At 41.1% G+C, this 21,054-nt stretch overlaps 1 protein-coding gene across 6 annotated transcripts in view; it reads left to right on the top strand.

Moving 5' to 3' along the window:
- The window catches only part of HERC1 (HECT and RLD domain containing E3 ubiquitin protein ligase family member 1), a 163,961-nt gene that overhangs the window by 94,007 nt on the left and 48,900 nt on the right, over positions 1 to 21,054 (top strand). For 4 of the 6 annotated variants that reach the window (XM_019533386.1, XM_019533388.1, XM_019533389.1 and 1 more), the window contains exons 29-42: positions 372 to 609; positions 1,703 to 1,896; positions 4,966 to 5,121; positions 5,307 to 5,413; positions 5,623 to 5,733; positions 5,815 to 5,991; positions 7,792 to 8,031; positions 8,256 to 8,339; positions 8,866 to 9,386; positions 11,542 to 12,317; positions 13,480 to 13,678; positions 16,382 to 16,542; positions 20,161 to 20,277; positions 20,464 to 20,695. In XM_019533386.1, the coding sequence (XP_019388931.1) occupies positions 372 to 609; positions 1,703 to 1,896; positions 4,966 to 5,121; positions 5,307 to 5,413; positions 5,623 to 5,733; positions 5,815 to 5,991; positions 7,792 to 8,031; positions 8,256 to 8,339; positions 8,866 to 9,386; positions 11,542 to 12,317; positions 13,480 to 13,678; positions 16,382 to 16,542; positions 20,161 to 20,277; positions 20,464 to 20,695 (3,313 nt within the window). The remainder of the gene's footprint in view (positions 1 to 371; positions 610 to 1,702; positions 1,897 to 4,965; positions 5,122 to 5,306; positions 5,414 to 5,622; positions 5,734 to 5,814; positions 5,992 to 7,791; positions 8,032 to 8,255; positions 8,340 to 8,865; positions 9,387 to 11,541; positions 12,318 to 13,479; positions 13,679 to 16,381; positions 16,543 to 20,160; positions 20,278 to 20,463; positions 20,696 to 21,054) is intronic. The other 2 variants (XM_019533390.1, XM_019533387.1) reach the window with 2 other exon arrangements.

Consider the following 21,054-nt stretch of genomic DNA (forward strand, 5'->3'; position numbering starts at 1 on the left):
GAGTTGAATGGAAGTGAAATAAACTGCATTGGAATTAACTTCAAGTGTATGTAGGAAATGTAAGGTTTTGTCTCGCTTATCACTTCTGGGGAAACTTCAAGATGTGAGGCAGCGGCTCTTGGAAATGTAATCTGAAAATTGCCACACCACACTCAGTAGCTTATCCCCCAGATGCATCACTGGAGCAGACTATTTGTGGGAGGGCCCAACGGTAACCCAGAAGGGGCTGTCTGTACTTACATTGGGCTTACAAAAAGAAAAAAAAATCAGCCATTACTGCTTATTGACTTGACTGACATTCCATAAGCAGTACATATTCTGTTAAAGACCTAATTATTGTAGTACATTGACTCTACTGTTTTACTTTTTAGAAGCTCAGCAACGCCTCCTACTGGTAACTGTCTTCGCTCTAAGTGTACACTACCAGCCTGTTGATGTCTCCCTGGCTATTTCCACTGGTTTGCTTAATGTGCTGTCCCAACTGTGTGGCACAGACACCATGTTAGGGCAACCACTGCAGCTGTTGCCCAAGACTGGAATTTCCCAGCTCAGTACTGCTTTGAAAGTAGCCAGTACAAGGTTACTTCAAATCCTCGCTATCACTACAGGGTAAGCACTGAAGATTTTTTTTTTTCCTTTGGAAAAATACCTGTGTAATTACAGAATGGTGTTCAGAAGTGCTCCAGCTAAAAAGAAAAATGAGACAAAATTTTTAGAGAAAAGCCAATCAAAGTGACATTCACTCTTCTGATAAAGTAATTAACTGCTGCTGAAGGAGAATTCAAGTGTGCGTTCAGGATGCTTAGTCATAGAATCATATCATAGAATCATAGAAGTAGGGTCGGAAGGGACCTTGTAGATTTTCAAGCCCGACCCCCTGCCCGGGCGGGAGAAAAAGACTGGACTCAGATGAGTCCAGCCAGGTAGTCATCAAGTCAAAAAAAAGAGTCAAAAAAAGAAGTTAGTGTCTGCCTTCTTTTCTGATATCATCCCTGTTTCCTATGTAGCTTTGTGAAGCTTTATGTAGCTTTCAGTAAAGATTGTCTGGACTATTCTGAGGGTACTAATAATGGTATAGGATTTCTTGAGTTAGAGATACTACTCTGTCACCCAGTCTGCAGACTTTTCTGATCACTGTTGGTATCTGCTAGATCAGTGAATATGGGACTAGCTTACGTAGTTATATACTTAATGAAGAAAAGATCTGGTGGAAAAAAATCTGTTTTGATCAAGAGTTGTATGAAAGGTTCAGCTTAGTTAGTTTCTTCTGATGCTTAAAGAAGGAAATGCAGTGGTTTCTAAATCTGCCTTAAAAAATCTGGTGCCATGGTGGTGATGTAATTTTTCAGACTTTTGAGAGATTAATTCAGTGCCTATTTAAGTCAAAGGAAAGGCCTCCTCCTGCCTAAACTTTGGACCCTCCTCTTAAAACCAGAGGTCAAGTTCTTGTTTATCATAAATGAAAATAAGTTGGCTGGTCTCTTACTTTCTTCATCTTAAAACTAAATACTTTTATAACCTGGAAACAGTTCGCTAAAGTGAGTCCAGGGACTAGAAAAGTGCATAGCTTTTCTGATACGGCTGACTATATATCTACTGTTATATTAGCATGTTATTTTCATATGTACCAAATTGATGCATACTTTTCTTAATCATTTTTTCTTGCAGTAGCTCAAACTTTAATTTTCAATTTTTCACATAGAACCTATGCTGATAAATTGAGCCCCAAAGTGGTCCAGTCACTGCTGGATTTGCTGTGCAGTCAGTTGAAGAACCTTTTATCACAAGCTGGTGTAATGCTTATGGCTTCGTTTGGAGAAGGGGAAGTGGAAGAGGTTGAGGAAGACTCGAAAAGGATAGATTCAAATGGAGAAAATGAGAAGAGAGACTTCAGAGGTACTGTGTTGCATTATTTTGTTATTTGGAATTAAAAAGAAACTACGTTGATCTGCCATTTACTCACATGTAGAATAGTTCAAAATGATACTAGATAAATAGTCTCTACTCTTACCAGTATTATGCCCAATTTGCCATTTCTAAAGGGCTGTGTAAGGTGCAACAGATTTAATTTCACGTTGTTTCCTTAGTTTACAGAATTAGAAAGATGTTACGACCCCCTACAAAATAAACTTGCCATACGGGCAATTTTCACAAGTGTGATTAAGGAAAGCAAAATTTCCAAAATGGTCAGAATTCAGCTCTGAATTCTATATTGCCAATCAGTATGGCATATTCTGTGCTCATTAAAATTTAAGGTCTGTGGAAATGTTGAATTTCTGCAGAGCTTCAGTATGAATTGATGGAAAGAAGTCTGCACTAAATCTGAATGTTTAGAGGTCTGTAGTTGATATTAAAATATGGAAGTGGTCAAACAATGTTGTATCCTATAAAGAAAATATTTGGTATAAGATATATAAAACAATTTTAATTGCTAGGGAAACTATGTTCAAAGCTACTAATGATGTATGATTTAGTTCTGTATGTGTTAGTTTATTAAACTGTTCACAGGCATCTTTATTTTTTAAATAGTTTTGTAGCTGATGGTTCAGAGGATGAGATAATATTAAGTATGTTTAATACAGATGAAGATTTAATTTTCCTTCATAACAGTCACCCACTAAGTAAGACAGTAATAGTAGATTTAGTGCATTCTTTTACTAAGATTCAGGGACTAAGCAGCACTTAGTGTATAGCATTGAGAATCCAATTGCAACAAAAAAAGAACCTATTAGTTATATTGAGGTTATGTAATCGTTAGTATCATATTAATGTTTTTTAATTACTTACAAGCATACTCTTTACATAATATGAATCTGATCAATTTAAACAGATACAGTTTGAAATTTGGCTTGATTTTTTTTTTTTTCAATAAGATGTGCTATTATGCATTACAGGTAATTAATTGTACTCATCTGCATGCCAAATGATCTAATTTTGTATATATAGTTGTAGTAATTGTGCATATAATTGTGTGCACAACTTAACTTTCCAATCCAACTGTGTGCTGAAGTGTACCTTTGTCTGATATTTTTTAGAAGTAGTTAAGACATGCTAGAGACATATTTGTAGCCTTAAAAATGAACTTGTAGTTAAGCTTGTGGCATTTTGTTCTGGACTTTCACAGTTCTGAAGAAAAAACCTAACCACTCCTGAACATCTCCCTTAGTTTTAAATTATCTGACTTTTCTTCCATTCTAATTGTGTGTAAATATAGGCTGCATATTAGGGGTGCACTCATAAAGATTTCCTTGGCTGGTACAGATAGCCGGTTATTCATCAGGCATATCGGGTGATACCAAACTGATAACTGATTTACAGGAACACAGCCAGGCAGTGTGGAGACCAGCGCCCTGCAGGTAAGTCTGTGGAGAGGAAGGGATGTGAGGAGGGTGCAGATCAAGGCCCCCATGGTGAGGGCAAGGCTGTGAATGGGACCCCAGGGCCGGGGTGGTGTGGGGTACAGAACGGACCCATGGGCAGCTTGTCCAGGGGATCAGCATCCCAGTGCTTTAAAGTGGTGGCGGGGGGCGCTTGAACTAAAGCTCATTGAATGAGGTTTAGTTCAAGCATCTCACCCCCGTCACCATTTTTAAGTGCCTAGGACTCTTTTAACCAGAGTGGAGCCAAGCAGGGTGAGGGTGGAGGTGGGCTGCCCACTGTGGGCTTGAGGCTCTTTGCCCTGCTGCCTTTGCCTTGGGAGCCACGCACTGGCTGCGCTAGGTCCCCTGCCTGTCCAGCAGCAGGCGGCACAGCTTGCCACCACTACTGCCACTGGACAGGGAGGGGACGTGACATGGCCAGCACACAGCACTCTGGGGCAAAGACAGTGGGGCAAAAAGCCCCAAACCCGCAGTGGACAGCCTGCTTCAGCCCTCATCTCGCTCGGCTTGGCTCTGCTTAAAAGGATCCTGGCACTTAAAAATGGGTGGGGGGCTCATCTCTTGATGAGCTTTAGTTCAAGCACCCCTGCCACCACTTTTAAGCACCAGGACATTGATTTCCTGGATAAGCCATCTGTGGCTCTGTCCTGTTTCCCCCCAGGCTCCCATTCACCGCTGTGCCCCAGCCTCAACCCCTGCCACTGCCCCACTCCCTCACTCATCATGGGGGCCTTCATCTGCCCCCCACCCCCACCATGCCCCTTGCCCTCCACAGACTTACCTGCAGGGTGCTGCTCTCCACGCTGCCCAGCTGCATTTCTGGCTATGTGCATGAGTGTGGCTATGTGCATGCGTGCAGCATCTGGGGGCCCTGGCCAGAAGACATATTATATTTATCAGTATGTTATTGGCTATACTGGCCAAAAAAAGCCGATGACCAATAATGTTAATTTTCCTTTTATCGGTGCTGATCTGATATGGGACTGCTATATCGGTGCACCTCTATTGCATATACAGATTCAAATGATCTGGGAGAATTCTCACAGGTTTGTTTTCCTGTTAGAAAGACTTACCTGGAGATGCCTGAACAGACATTTGAGTGTTGTGCCCTTGAAGAGCAGAGAGCTTGTAGTGCTAATGTTGTTCATCCTGGGCACCCTTTTGCACATATCTTGGCCTGCTCTGCAGACTCCCTCAATCTGTCTAGAGATAGATGGCAGCCGTACACAGAGCAGTCCTGATTAGCTGACCCAGAGTCATCCTGTGTTTCCCTGCTGCACAATGTGAGGATTGTGAAAGGGAGCGGGGGGACGTGTTCTGCTCCCTGCTCAGCTGAAGTAGTAGCATCCAGCAAGTGACACACTGTCTGCGTTGAGTCAGGGGGGAGCAGGAACAAAACACCTTGGGCTACTGGAAGATGATGTTCTGGCTTCTCTCAAAAGAGAATATATACAGAGAAGCAACTCTCCCAGAAAAAAAAAATATCTGTACATAGCTATGGAATAGATTGTTCTGTCTGGCTGCTGCAAGCTTATTATTTATTTCTGTCATGAATTTTTAGTAGTAATTCTGTTTAAATTTCCAGCGGTGCTCCGAAAACAACATGCAGCAGAATTGCATTTGGGGGACTTCTTAGTTTTTCTTCGACGTGTTGTTTCTTCAAAAGCCATTCAGTCAAAAATGGCTTCTCCAAAGTGGACAGAGGTTCTCCTCAACATTGCTTCTCAAAAGTGTTGTTCAGGTACAAGCTATTCAAAAGGGTTCCATGTGTATATGTGTCTGTATGTGTTGTTTCCAACGACAGATAGCATTGGACTATATAAGTATTCACTGGATATCTAAACGGATTTAGTCAATTTTACTGTGTGTCTATCAATATCATTTTATTCAGGATGTTTTAGGGTTGTTCTTGCATTTTCTTTTTAGGAGTACCCCTCGTGGGAAATTTGAGGACCAGACTCCTTGCACTCCATGTGCTAGAAGCTGTGTTGCCTGCTTGTGAATCTGGGGTTGAAGATGATCAGATGGCTCAGGTTTATATATAGTTTTAATTTATTTTTTTAATTTGGTTTTCTGCACAGAATCTTAAATTGCTCTGTGGCTTTTCAGAATTTTGACTGCATGGTGGTCACAAAAGATGCTTATGTTTGCTGTAAATTGAACAGAATAATTTTAATGAAGATTATTTTCCATCGCCTATTTTTGGGATTCAAATTATTTCACTTTTGTTCTAATGCAACAGGTTGTTGAACGATTGTTTTCACTTCTGTCTGATTGTATGTGGGAGACACCTATAGCTCAGGCTAAACATGCAATTCAAATAAAGGAGAGAGAACAAGAAATGAAGCTGCAGGTAAAAGTCTTTCTCTTCTATTTTCATTAGATAGAATTGAGTTATTATTATAAGGTATTTATTTTGTTCCACTTCTGTTAGAAGCAAGGAGAATCTGAGGAAGAGGATGAGAATCTTCCTATACAGGAAGTTTCCTTTGACCCTGAGAAAGCTCAGTGTTGCATAGTGGAGAATGGTCAAATTTTAACTCACGGAAGTGGAGGTAAAGGATATGGCTTAGCATCCACAGGAGTCACTTCTGGATGTTACCAGTGGAAGGTATGTTGTATAATGGCATATTTTTTTAATTCTGTCTTCATCTCTTCCTTCCTTCCCCTCCCCTTCTGCCCAGTATGGCTCCTTAAGCAGTCAAGCAAATGTACTGCCCTATAGGAGAAACATAATCTACAAACATAAGGCCCTTCTCACTGTAAAGTATATTGTTCACAACTACTTCTTTAAGTGCCTCTAGTACCACTGAAGCAGGTTCAGAGTTGCTGTTTGAGTACATGATCTGGAGACTGTGAAGCCTTTGTGTTTTCATAGAATCACACAAAATTAGAGGTGGAAGGCATCTCAGGAGGTCATCTAGTACTACCTCCTGCTGAAAGATGGATTATCCCCATCTAGATCATCCCAGGCAAGGCTTTGTCTAGCTGGCCCTTAAAATTCTCTAAGGTAGAAGATTCCACCACCTCTCTGGCTAACCTGTTCCAGTGCTTTACTACCCTCCTAGTGAGAGTTTTTTCCTCGTATCTAACCTGAACTTCCCTTGCTGAAGCTTGAGACCATTGCTGTTTGTTCTGTTACCTGCCACCACTGAGAAGTCTCACTCCATCCTCTTTGGAACCACTCCTCAGGTAGTTGAAGTCTGCTATTAAATCCCCTCTGTCTTCTCTTTTTGAGACTATATAAGACCAGTTCCTTCAGCCTCTCCTCAGAAGCCGTGTGTCCCAGCCTCCTCTTTTGATCTTCTGTTATTGTGTTCTATCTGGTTTTGCTCTTCTATTATGAATTATGATTTTCCTTTAAAGCTATGGTCAGTATAAAATTCATTTAAACCAATTTTGCAAAAATCTGCTTCTCCCTCAGAGTACTTTGTGATTTTTTTTGGATAGGTGCATTAAACTTTTACTTTATCACTGATCATCATGGTAAAAGTGCTGAGTACATTTTGCATTGGACCTAACAAATCTTCATGGCTCTTTTGCAAAGCTGAATCCCAGTTTCAGAAAAATCCAGATGAGGGAAATGAGGTGTAATGCTTTGGATTTGCACTCTATGGGGAGACCCAGTTTGGAGATGTGTAATAAGCAATTGATCTCCTTGAGCTGCTACTTCCTTGTTTGCTTGATGGGCACCTGTAGGGAAAGTGTTGAGAGCACATGAGACAATCTAAATGGTTCTTCTGTGGCAGTGTAGTACAGCCTGGTTTGACCAAGTCTCTCTACCTCTACAGCATTCTTTTCATTAGTCATGTATTGCAGTCTCTGAGGCCATTATTTGTTGGTGTACTGCACTTTTTTGCATGACTGAAGCATGTATTTCTCTGACCAGGATCATTTCAATCATCTTGTCTCTTTCCCTCTCCCTGTCTCTTCCATCACACTGGACTTACCATCTGGAGGCAGCTGTCAGAAACGGAACGGTATTGGCCAATATGCCTCCTTAAATATCAGCTGCCAGTATTGGCCCCATAAATCTCTATCAGTGCCCCCCTAACTATTTGTATTGAGTGCACAATTCAGTTTTGCGTGCAATAAGCAATTTTGTTGGTTTCTGGTAGATCAGAGTAAGTTGCTTTTCAGAGACTAAACTTTTACATGAGAAAACGTATAATTTAGAGGTAAGAAAATGTTGTGTTCCCACTATATTAAAGGTATTAATATATGAGGATTTTGAAAGCCTACACCTAAAAAAAAAAAAAAAGTATCTTACTTAAAAATGAAATGCATAACTTTAAGATATAGTTTCTTTGTTGCTTTGGGATAATTTTTACTGCTCTGCTTATATGTGAAACTCAGTAATGTACTGTCATATTTAAATATATTGTGTTGATAATTTTTCTTGGTCTTCTAGTTCTTTATTGTGAAGGAAAATCGTGGCAATGAAGGCACCTGTGTGGGAGTGTCTCGCTGGCCAGTACATGACTTTAACCATCGAACTACCTCAGATATGTGGCTTTATAGAGCCTACAGTGGTAACCTGTATCACAATGGGGAACAGACTCTGACTCTTTCCAGCTTTACCCAAGGAGATTATATCACCTGTGTATTAGATATGGAAGCGAGAACTATTTCCTTTGGTAAAAATGCAGAGGTACTGAACAGTATTCTGTGTTCCCATTTTGTTTTAATATTATTCTTTAACAACCTTAACTTTACCTTTTTTGATAATTCTAGCATAATTTATAAACCTACAAGAAAAGTTCAAATTTATTATTTGAAAAGATTATAAAAAGAGGTAAAATATTTTACCTCATTTTTAAAAAGTCTGTTCACTTGTTTTTAAAAGTTTCTTTTCCTTGCTGTGGTTTTGATTAGGAACCAAAACTGGCTTTTGAAGATGTGGATGCAGCAGAGCTATACCCTTGCGTAATGTTCTATAGCAGTAATCCAGGGGAAAAGGTAATTTAAATTTATAATGCTATAACAACATGTCACAGATGTCATCTTTACCTCCTGTTGTATTAGATGAGAATGTAGAATTTTTTTAGCTCATCTGGGACAAGAAATCCACTCCGTACTTTGGGGCACTAATACAGTATTAGACAGATGTTACATTGCTTTGTTTTTCAGTCAGATATAAATATGAACTGCACATATACTGCGTCCCATAAATAAGAAAGCCTTTGAAGACTGAATTTTGAACCAAAAATCTGTCAGTGGAATTGAAGCAAACTTCAGGATTACAAATATTTCAGGTTACTGTTCGGCAGCCTAAATTATTTTAATTTCTGTGTTTAATATTTTACTGGAGTTTATAAGTTTATTTTCTGTATGATACCAATAAAACAGTGATGAATTTTATAGGGAGCTTATGCAAAAGGAAAATAAAGCTATAAACTTTCTCAGTTCACCAGGAAAGACTTCAGACTAAGTTTTGCAATGATGTGTTGAAAGTATAACTTGGTGAAATTTTTTGAACACTTAGGTGAAAATCTGTGAAATGCAGATGCGTGGCACACCGAGAGATTTGCTACCTGGTGACCCTATCTGTAGTCCTGTTGCTGCAGTGCTGGCAGAAGCCACTATCCAACTTATCCGCATCCTTCATCGAACAGACCGTTGGACTCACTGCATCAATAAAAAAATGATGGAGCGGCTGCACAAAATCAAAATGTGCCTTAAAGAAGCAGGTCAAAAACTGAAGAAAAGTCGTTCGGTTCAAAGCCGAGAGGAGAGTGAGATGAGAGAAGAGAAAGAGACTAAAGAAGAGGAGAAAAGTAAGCATAGTAGGCATGGTCTTGCTGACCTGTCTGAACTTCAGCTGAAGACTCTGTGTGTGGAAGTATGGCCTGTGCTGGCCGTAATTGGTGGAGTTGATGCTGGTCTTCGAGTTGGAGGTCGTTGTGTACACAAGCAAACTGGGCGTCATGCTACCTTACTCGGAGTGGTCAAAGAGGGTAGTACTTCTGCCAAGGTTCAGTGGGATGAAGCAGAAATTACTATCAGGTACAGTGAGTTAAATTATGCTTTCCAGAAATTGCTTATTTTAGTGTTTAGAAAAATGTCATAAGTTTCCATTTGAAATGTGAAATATTAATTCCAGATAACTGTAACATTAAAAAATAGATTGCAAAGTCTGCTTGTTTAAGCAATTTTTAAAAATTCTAATTAAAAAAAATGTAAACTTGAGTTGAACTTTGGGGCTTTAGGAGAACAAAATAGATCTTGAATGTTCAATGCATAATTTTCCTTTGGAAACCTGGAATTTATTGAAACAATTCTAATTCTGTCTCCTAAACTGAGGAAATTCCCATGGTAGTAAATTATCCTACATTTGACATGAGTGCAGCTTATATTAGAAGTTATATATTGCTTAACTAATACATTACTGCTACCTTTCTTAATTTACTACAAATTGCTTGAGACTAAAAAAAGAATGCAGACTTTTTTTATTGAATAGCTCACATTTGATTTAAAGCCTGTCTCCTTTGCTTAGCAAGTGGAGGTCATTCTGATTTTCTCTGTTAGAATTTAGAAGAGGATCCTTTGCCAGTGTCACTTGGGAAACTGTTCCATGGGGCTTGAGGGTATGGGCAAGGCCAGGAGATGGGAGAATTCTCTTTTCAAGGTAGCAGATATCTTTATTCAAGTGAATGCCTCTTTTGAAGCAGCATATACTCATGCTATATTCTGTATGAGTGAGCTAGAGGAACAACACTGTATTTACACTTCCATAGAATTACGAATTTCCTTTGCAAAAATACTTGGGCATCTTCAGAGAGGTTATATCTTCTGCCTTGGCAGGCTGTCAAATATTTCTCTTGCATGGAAATTATGAGGAGAACATCGTGAAGTCTCTTGGTCTCTCTGCCCCGATTTACAAATTATGGGAATTGGCTGTGTGTTCCTTCCTGCAGAAAATAAATGTCATTATCTTCTAGAGAAGTTTGCGAAGAAAGCTTAAGTCCCAGTCTTTGGAAAAAAATTCAGCACCTGTAGATTTTTTTTTTTGACGATGGGCATAATTAAATTTAAAAATGAATGGAGGTATTTGTGCCTTTAAAGAAATATTTTTAAATCTCTGAGTAGACTAAAATTATGTCTATACGCATAAATTGCACTCATCTAATTTAGTGTAGTTATCAAATTAAATTTAGCTGTTGACAGATTTGTGTGCACGCACAAGGAATTTTCATTAATTTTGAAATCAATTTCAGTAGCGAGTGTAGTGTTTGTTTATAGACTAGTTCCTTATTTATATACAAACTAGCACTACTTTATCAGTTATGTTTAAAGTATTAATTTAATTATTAAAGTTATTAACATTTGAAGCTCACTTTTATTTGTAAGTGAATGGGCTTTGTATTTTTTTTTAATTCTGAAGAAAACACTAACGATAGCAAAAATCTGTGAGGGAGTCTAAATTCATAAATCTGCTAGTTGTATGGCAAATCCAAGACTACATTTTTCTGTTTGTCCTGTTTATGATGAATGCAATGATCTACATGTAGCAGTCTTGAAAACTATAAAGGATGTATCGCCAAGTAAAAGGAGCTTTAATCTATAATGGTATGCTTCTATTGTGTTTTCCATTGCTTACTATTTGGGCTTCAGTGTTCCTATCTGACTATCAATTTGGAACATCTTGGTGACAGACAGAAGAGTGAAACTGATACATAAGCAGCCTGAAATTAATATTTTAAAAGTTCAGAATTATTTACTGCAAAATCTTTACAGTTGTGAGCTTCACAAATTCAGTTGTTATTTGAATATAAAATTTGGCCTAATCCAACTATCAGAAGTTTAAGTGATACTTTAAAATAATTTATTTTATACATTTCTTAACAAATTTTAATAATTTTAAAATAATACAACATAACCTTCTGTCATTACTCAGATGGTGAATTACAACACGTTTTGGGATTTTAACATTCATTGTGGAAAAAATACGTGTCTTGTCTTTGCATTGAGTTTCATATCTCCCCATTTTCTGATCATTACCTCATTTTCCCCTTGTTCACATTTAATTTTTAGAATCGGTTCATTTAAGTTATTTTATTAAGCATATTTTACGTCTTATTTTTCCTACATTATTTCCTGTACTTTCCTCCTGTCTATCCCTCACTTGCTTTTTCCTGTGTCATTCTGATCTTTATTAAAGCTTCCCAACTTTTTGGTCGCCTAGTGATACTCCATTGTATAATCTGGAACCCTGTGAACCACTGCCTTTTGATGTTGCAAGATTTCGTGGACTGACAGCTACTGTGTTGTTGGACCTTACCTATCTGACTGGTATTCATGAAGATATGGGAAAACAAAGTACCAAGAGACATGAGAAAAAACACAGACATGAATCTGAAGATAAAGGGGAGACTGACCAGAAAACAGAGTGTGACACTGGATCAGATATGCGATCAGTACTAAGTGCTGACGACGTCAAAGGACACAGCACCACAAGTTCCAAATCAGAAAATGAAATGGCTTCCTTTTCTTTAGAATCAACAACACTAGGTATGGAGTCCCAGCATCAACCCACAGAAGGAAAAAGAAAGAACCATGAACATACTCCAAGAAACCATGATGTAGTACAGTCAGAAATCAGAGCAGTACAATTATCCTATCTTTATCTTGGTGCTATGAAATCACTTAGTGTCCTTCTTAGTTGTAGTAAATATGCTGAGTTACTGCTGATACCAAAAGTCCTAGCAGAAAATGGTCACAATTCTGATTGTGCTAGCTCTCCAGTTGTTCATGAAGATGTTGAGATGCGTGCTGCCTTGCAATTCCTGATGCGACACATGGTGAAACGGGCAGTCATGCGCTCACCAATAAAAAGAGCTCTAGGACTGGCAGATCTGGAGCGAGCCCAAGCCATGATCTACAAGTTAGTGGTTCATGGCCTGCTGGAGGACCAGTTTGGTGCCAGAATTAAACAAGGTACATTTTCACTTTTGGCAATATATTGTTTAAATTAAATTGAATTAATTTGAAATTATCTCTTAAAAATAATAAATAGGCTTATAGTTCTATAGTGCTTGAGACTTGTGGTAATCTCAGTCACCAAAGTAGACAAATCATAACTGCTATATGAAGTTTGTGCACATAGATTTTCCATTATTTGCTTAGATTACTAAAGATGGAAAGAACTTTTAATGGTTCATTTTCTTTAAATACACATCATAGTCCATGGCAGAGAATGAATATATATGTTGCCTTTATAAAAAGTTGAGGGACAGAAGGGCAGTTCTTTTCTATATTTGTCAGTGGGATTTGATTGTGACATAGGTCTACCTAATTTTATCATCATTGAATGTGATTATTGAACATGAGTGTTAAACTGTTATCCAGTTTGGTGGTGAACCTTAGTAGTCAGGGTTTACTTGGAATTATCTGGTCTGATACTAACAATGAAGGGATAAAGAGATCATAAATGGTGTCTCTCATAGTCTCTGTATACATGTAAAATAATACTGTTCCAACTTCAAGGAAGTTGTTTATGATACTATCTCAACCTTGGCCAGTTAAGTGACAGATTTTGAACCTGTTTATGGGTTTGTAGTGGTTTTTGGCTTTAAAAAATACAGGAAAAATTGCAAAAACTCAGTTGTTCAAATGTCAACTTCCTTTAATATTGTATTCTCTTTGGCTGAGAGATGTTCACTTTGTTTTATCATAGTAATTTCTGTAACTATGGAAACTATCAGAAATACCAGTTGTAACCTCTTAAACCTTTCTCTTGGACAAAAGGAAAAGTTAAAACTCAAATGCTGTAACAGATCATAGGTACAATGAGATCAAACCATACAAAGAGGAAGAAGTCCCTTCCACTCTAGAAAAGTCTTGTTTCTCACCTGCTTTTCATAAATGTGAAAATAAGCTCACCAAGCAATACATTTACATATCAGCAGGATATTGGGCAGAAAATATTTGTTAGTGTTCGTGCATCTACTTGTATGTTAAAGCACACCATAATTTCTCTTTTTTTCAGGGAGAATTTTAAAGAACAGTAATTATTGCTCAAATTTAAGGCTAGTTAGAACCATACATTTGTTCTGTATGGTTATATTAATGTTGCTGTAACATTCTCTTTGTTTTATAGAAGTAGATCAGCAAGCAGAAGAAAGTGACCAAGCTCAGCAGGCCCAAACACCAGTTACTACCAGCCCTTCTGCTTCTAGTACTACTTCTTTCATGAGCAGCTCTTTGGAGGATACTACTACTGCTACGACCCCAGTAACGGATACTGAAACAGTGCCAGCTTCAGAATCACCTGGTGTTATGCCCCTTAGCCTTCTAAGGTAGAGGGGGGTTTTTTAAATATATTTTACAGCACTCATCAGAGATGTGAGTTCTATCCACCATGGAAAAACAGAGAAAAACACAGATTGTCTCATTTCAAGGAGAAAAACGTGGGAAATGGTGGGTTTCCCCTTGTAGGCTGACAGACTTCCAGCCCGCAAGTGGCTAGGGGGAGCAAAAGGAGGGTGATCAGGCATGCAAACAAGGGTGTGTGCATACATGCATGTGACAGCCAGGCAGCCTGGAGAGCAGCTCTGTACAGGTAAATTGTGGGGGAGGGGAATTGGACCCGTATAGGGAGGGCTGGGGGTACTGCCCAGCTGAGGTGGTATGTGGGATTTCGAGTCCAGTGCCAGGGTGGGAATGGGTGGCCCAGGGCCCGGCTGGGGAGTGGGACGGAGCCGCAGGTGGCTTGTCGGGGGATGACAGGGTGGCTGGCTTCCTGCCATTACATGGACTCCCAGAGGAAGAAGAATGGGAAGTGCCACAAATCAGGATGAAGAATGCTCCCCAGATTTGTGCACCAGGCAGATGTGAACTGGCAGCTATGGGCTTGGGAGTTGCCACCCTTTTCCCATCCCTCCTGGCACCTATGGGCTTGGCAGTCCCTACCCCGCTGCCCTCCCTCTGGGGACCTCTGCAACCAGGGGGTGGGACCTGGCATAGTAGAGCAGGGGAGTCTTGGTGCTGCTACTGGGAGCTCCAGGCCACCATGGGGAGGCATCACCTGCCCACCCAGCAGCCTCAGCGGTGGTAGCATGGAGTTGTGCCCTCTGCTGCTGCCTGGCAGGCAGGGGTCACCTAGCCATAGCTTTGGAGCAGGGTTCCTGACCATGGCACCAAGCATCCCCACCACACTCTGCCCTCCTGTGCCAGGTCTCACCCACTGGGCCACAGAGGCCTCTAGGGGAAGCATAGCAGAGCAGGGAGCTGCAACTGCCCCCCCCCGCCCCCAAGCTCCACTGCAGCCATACCACCTGGGGAGGGGGACCTGTGCCCCACTCCAGCCACAGCAGCTACCACCTCCCACAGGCAGCAGCTGGGGCTTGGGTGCTGTTGGGGACAGGCAGCTGTGGACCCAAATCCCTGGCCCTGTGTAGCCCTGGCAGCTGGGAGTCCCCTCCAGTAGGGCTGGGTGGGTTGAGCAGGGAGCTATAGGTCACGAGTGAGGGGAACAGCAGGGATGGGGATGTTGTGGGTTGGGGAGTGAAGGGTGGTGGCGGGGTTGGGGGTCTGTGGGTGGGGAGTGAGGGGCAATGACATATTGGGGCTGCTTAGTACCACAAAGCAGTGGGGGTGAAAATGACAGACTGCCACAGCTAGATTCATGTCCTGATGAGGGAAGGGGCTGGGGGAGCTCTGATTTTCCATAATAAAAAATCCCAAATCAAACACCAAAATGTATAGGTATTTAGAATTTATTTTATTATAACGATTGAGGCACTGGTAGGCTTCCAAATTGCTTTAAAATTGTAAGTATATGAATAAAACATTGTTTTCCAGTAATACCTATATATATAGTGATGTTTCATTTTAATCATAGAAAAACATGGATTTGGGGAGTTTTAATTAGAGAATTTGCAAATTTTTATCAGAGAATTTGTGACTTTTAAACAAAGAAAACTAGGATCTCTGCCCATCATACTGGGCCAGCTCTATCCTTTTGTATACTATTATTTAATGTCATCATCCTCTTTTGAAGGGCTTCTGTCATTTCTCATACTTTTATTTTTTTTATCATGGATTATTTCTACAGAAATATGCTGTATGTTATAGACAGACTTAAGAGTTGCTTTGTTATCAAATGGATACAAGTAGTTAACATGCAACTTCTCTGTCTTCATGATTCTGTAAAACTGCTCCAACTTTAACTCTGCTTAATTCAGGATTAAATTTAGGGTGATTTAGCAAATTTATAATACTATAGGATCATGCAGCAGCTAAATCATAGCAGTTGCTACCTGCTTCCTTCACCCTTATAAAAGTTGCTAAAATGTATGTCCATTCCCTTCGTCTCTTTCCATGCCTCAAGACCCACTGGATTTCTAGTAGTAGGAAAGCTGTTAAGGGATATTTGCACACTTACAATCTGAATGTTGCAGAACAGGAGGGTACAAAAATATTTTCCTTGTACTATTCCACATTTCCTGGGTTTTGTTTGATTTCTTTAAACATCATATTGCCACAATTTATATTTTAATGAACCACTGATTCCCAAGCTTGAGCAGGTCTTGTTTAAGAGAATGCTTCTTTAATTCTAGTTGTTATTTATTCGCATATCATCTGACAGTGTTAAAGTTAATCTCTTATGGTGGAGATTGTGGCCTGCAGCAGTTAAAGTTATCAGTTTGCAATGCACCCTGTGCTGCAGGCCTGCAGATCTCTACCACTTCACAGCATCCAAGCCATGTGGTAAAGAGTGGATGCTGCAAGGGAGAGTGAATGGGGTATGAGCAGGGTTTTTTCCACTGTTCGTCTTACTTGTAGCCTCCAGCCTTTAGGGTCTAGAAAGTTCAATTCAGAGACTGTATCCTGACTCCGATACTCAATAGCTACTGATACCCCTTTCCTCCAAGAATTTGTTCAATCTATTTTTGGTTTGGCCTGATTGCTTTACTACTAAATAAAGTCGGCATAGTGTGAAACTTCTGCAGTAAGAATCTGTACTGAAGTATAAAAATATATATATATTTTTTTTGAAGGCAAATGTTCTCCAGTTACCCAACTACAACAGTACTTCCAACACGACGTGCCCAGACTCCTCCAATATCCTCCTTACCCACGTCTCCTTCTGACGAAGTGGGTAGAAGGCAAAGTCTGACCTCTCCTGATTCCCAGACTGTCAGGCCTACCAATCGTACAGGTATACTAGTAGGCAAAAATAGTTTAGTAGGAATTGATAAAAGTTGTATCCTTCATATAGGTTCTGCACAAGATTTTAAGGCATCATTAACTAATTTGTTCTTAAAAGATGCTGCATATATATACAGATGGTCATGAAAAAGAACAAGCAAGCAGTATTACTGACTATGATGAATACTTTTAGAATGTTATTTCTGTTTGGTCTCTGTTCCTAGAATTCCTTGCATGGGTTATAAATAGGTTTGGCATGATTTGATTTTCATTGGTAAATGTCAGTAAATGGCTATTTCACCTCACTCACAGACCAACAAAAATATTTCCATTGTTATTAACTGGAATTTATATAAATGGGATGCGAGAACAGGCTGCTGCTGTCCTGCCCCAGTGGGCTTCTGCTGAGTGGCGGCTGGAGGCGGGGGGTGAGCTGGGCACTATGCACCTGTGTGTGTCTGTCCCCACCCCTCCCTCCCCAGCTGGATGCCTGCAGGGTGCCAGCCAGCCAGGCCGTCCTTTGCAAACTCAGGCAACAGCTTGAAGGCAGCATGAGCCACTTACTTCAAGGGGCAGATTCCATTGCAGCAGCAGGTGTCTTTGCTGGGAGAGGGACTGGATGAAGCAACCGCTTTGGTACAAAGGAAAGGAGGTGCTGAGCTCAGTGGCTGTGCATGGGGCGGGGGCGGGAAGTAGCCAGATAGCCCAGCAACTTCCCCACATCTGCTGTGTGCTGGGCTGGAATAGGAAGCATGCATGTCTATGTGCATATGTGTTTGAATGTGCACACCCCCACACTCTTAATTTTGCTCAATCCTGAAAAATTTAGATAGATAAAAATTAAAATAAATACTTAAAAATAAACATATATGTTTGCTGTCAAAATTATTAAAAAATAAAAATTGGATTCTGCCAAGCCTATAAGTCACAAATTATACGTTTTAGCTTGCAGTAGATCAAAAAAAGTATTGGTTTATTTTATGATAACCCATTTAGCCTTCTAGAAACTGCTTCTCCAATAAATCTTGTCAGTGAGTTAGAAGAAGCTTCTGTTTGGAGAAATATATATTAAAAACAGTAGCTCAGGTGTTTTCAACCTTCTTGAACAAATGTACCGCTTCCGCCTCAAAGTTTCAGCTCATGTACCCCTTTATATTTTTCTTGTTTTAAAGCGAGGAGGGGGAATGTTCAAGGCCCCCATAGTGAGGGACGGAGGGAAGGAGTGGGGTTGGAGCTGGGACAGGTGCTGCACAGCCGAGATGGAGTGCAGGACAGAGCAATGAGAGTGGTTCATCTGGGTGGGGGGAGCGGTGGCAGCTCCTGTTGCTGCCTGCACCCTGGCAGAGGTCTGGGAGCACTTGCCCCCCAGATCTATGCGTGGGGTAGAGGCAGCTGCTGTTGCAAGCTGGACTCTGCATCCTGATACTGCTGCCCCAAGAGCCACATGACACCATCTGCCTCCTGCCACTGGGTGGGCAGATGCAAATGCACATGCACGCGAACACACACGCAACCCCAGCAGGTAAGTGTGTGTGGAGGGGGGGCGCAGATTGGGAATGGTAGGGGGGTGGGGATTGTGTCTGTGTGCCCGCTCCCAGGAGCAGCAGGGGGCAAGGGCAGTGGTGCCCCTCTCCAGGTCCCTGACACACAACCTGGATGGCCAGCCTGGGCAGCGCAGGAGGCTTGCATGTGGTGGTCACCACTGTCACTACCACCCACTGCCCCATGCCACCACCGCTGCCCCCCCACTCCACTTTCCTGCGGTCCATCACACATGCAGCTCTGCAGGCTGCTGATGGGCTTTGTGCCCGGCCAGTTGTTCGCTGCCCATCAGCAGCCTGTGGACCCGCACGTGCAGTGGGCCATAGAAAAGCGGTGTGGGTGCAGCAGCAGCACAGGGCAGTGGATGGTGGTGATGGCAGCAGCAGTTGCGTGCAAGTTCCCCCCTTGCTCCCTGCCCTCCGCCCCAGCCGGCTGGCCGGGCAGCATATGTGTGGCCTGCAAAGGGGCGCTGCTGCCCTCAACCCCCCGCCCCACCGGCCCTGCTCCTGGGAGTGGGCACAGAGTGAGCTGAGGTGGGGCCAGCGGCACCTGGTATATGCCCCTCAGCCAGGTGAGAAACAAAGTATGGAGTGTGCCAGGGGAGATGCTGCCACTGTGCCCTGGGGTGCACTCCATTCCCGCTCACCTAGCCATGTGCGTGTACCCGCTATGGCCTTTCTAAGTACCCTTAGGGGTACGTGTACCTCCAGTTGACAACCCCTGGAATAGTTAATATTTTTTGAACTAGTTTCCTTTTTGGGAGAAATGATGTCCTGTTAGAAGTAAATTTTGTTAGCGTTTGTTCACTGCAACAGGAAATCCTTACTCATCCTGTTGTCAGAGTTAATGTAGATATCGCTGAGTAAATTGTTTTCATTATATAATATTTTTAAGTCACCACATTTTTAGTAAGTTAGCATAAAAGAATCACTCGCTCTCCGCTACAATTCGTGTTCACAGTATTGATGAGAAGCATTATTTTAAACTCCAAAATGATGTAGGATGGAGATTCACAACGTTTACTTTTATCCTTCATAACATCTCCATTAGCCCACAATTCTGAGTTGTCTCCTGTAGCAGATCAGACTGTTGCTTAGCAACCTGTCTGCTCTGTCTCATTTTATTCCCCAAATGCTTTGCCTCCAACACCAGGGTCAGGTCACAGTAACAAGTGCTCGTCCTGCTCATGTGCCTTCAGTTATTAATCCTTGCCCTTCTGGCAAATAAGAAGCAAACCTTATTTCTTTCCAACACAGTTATGGTCCCTAGTTCTTGTGGGAAATCGAATTTTAGAGAGATATGGTTGTCCTGTTCAGCCTATTTGAGTGGAATCTGTGCAGTCTGAACCAGCGTTCTGTCTAAGCTGTGTAGTGTGCGCAGCTATGTTCATGCTGCACTGCCAGGTGTGCCTGTGCAGCCACGCATGCCACACAACTTAGAGGGAACACTGGTTCAGACTTCACAAATTCCACTCAAATAGTCTGGACTAGGCTCATCTTGGTTGGAGCTGTTTACACACAGAGCACGTAGCTTTCCGGAGATCAAACCAAGGTAGCTGGATACCTTTTCAGCATATCATAAGTTAATTCAAAATGCTGAAATCAGATTGACCTTAGCTGGTCAAACACATGTTTATAGATCCTTAGCAATTTTTGTCTGGCCAAAGAAAGGAATGAGCTGCTCTGACTTGGGCTATGTGCAGACATTCATTTTCTTTTGAGAGAGATGCTGCTGTCCCAAGGGAAATCTTGAGCATACAGGTGTTCAGGATTTATCTCCTAGAGCAAAAGTGGCAGCTCCAGGGGAAAGAGAATCTGGGAACAACGAGGGTTAAAAATTACTCCCAGGTCACCCTGCAAGAGCTTCTCCTGGGACAGCAAATGTTTCTACTCATTTTCTGTTACAAGAAGCAACTGGTAAGTACTTTAAACCAGTGAGGATGTTAAAAGGAAAGCTAATAAGGACAAGTCTTCAGCTAATAAGGGATAGCTGCTGAATGAGTAAATAACTAGCATAAGACCAAAGAAAGGCAAAGCATATAAATGAACTATCAGTTAATATGTATCTTCCTCTCCTGTCTTCACAGCTTTATCAGACCCAAGCAGCCGGCTTTCAACTTCCCCTCCTCCACCTGCCATCGCAGTTCCATTGTTAGAAATGGGCTTCTCGCTCAGGCAGATTGCAAAAGCTATGGAAGCCACAGGTGATTTATATTGGATAATATATATTACATTTCACAACGCAGGTTAATGCAAAACCTTATTTTTAATGGACTACTCTGTGTAAGCTTTGAACTTGCAAATTCCTTGACCAATTTTGGAAAGAGGAAGTGTATTTTTCACAAATAGTGACATTAAAGAATAGCCAGGTAAGATTTTCCTGCTTCCAGGTGCAAGAGGAGAAGCAGATGCTCAGAATATCACAGTCTTGGCCATGTGGATGATAGAACATCCTGGTAACGAGGATGATGAAGAGCCGCAATCAGAAGGCACTGCAGATTCACAACATGGGACAATAGTTTCTGGAACCAGTGGAAAATCTAGTGATCAATGTTACTTGCAATCACCAGGAGATATCCCTTCAGCTGATGCTACTGAAATGGAAGAAGGCTTTAGTGAAAGGTAAAAAGTAGCTTTCTGCTTACACAAACCATGCTGCTAGAATCATAACTGTGACTTTCAGCAAGTTGGTAGTTGCAAGCAGAAAGGTGAAATGCCACCTTGAAGGGCTTTTGGTATACCATATCATGAGAAGTAAAATTATCACCATGTGTCCTGTTTTTTCTGTTTAAAAATTGTGTATTCTTTGATTAAAACCCCCCAAAAATCTACATTTTCCGTGATTTAAAATGAAATGCCACTATATACATAGGTATCAGTTGAACACGTTTTATTGAAATATTTCCAATTTTAAAGTAATTTGGAAGCCTACTAGTGCCTCAATCACTATAATAAAATAAATTCTAAATAACTATAAATTT

Source organism: Crocodylus porosus, unplaced genomic scaffold (genome assembly GCF_001723895.1).
Source record: "Crocodylus porosus isolate Cpor-Errol unplaced genomic scaffold, CroPor_comp1, whole genome shotgun sequence".
NCBI lineage: Eukaryota > Metazoa > Chordata > Crocodylia > Crocodylidae > Crocodylus > Crocodylus porosus.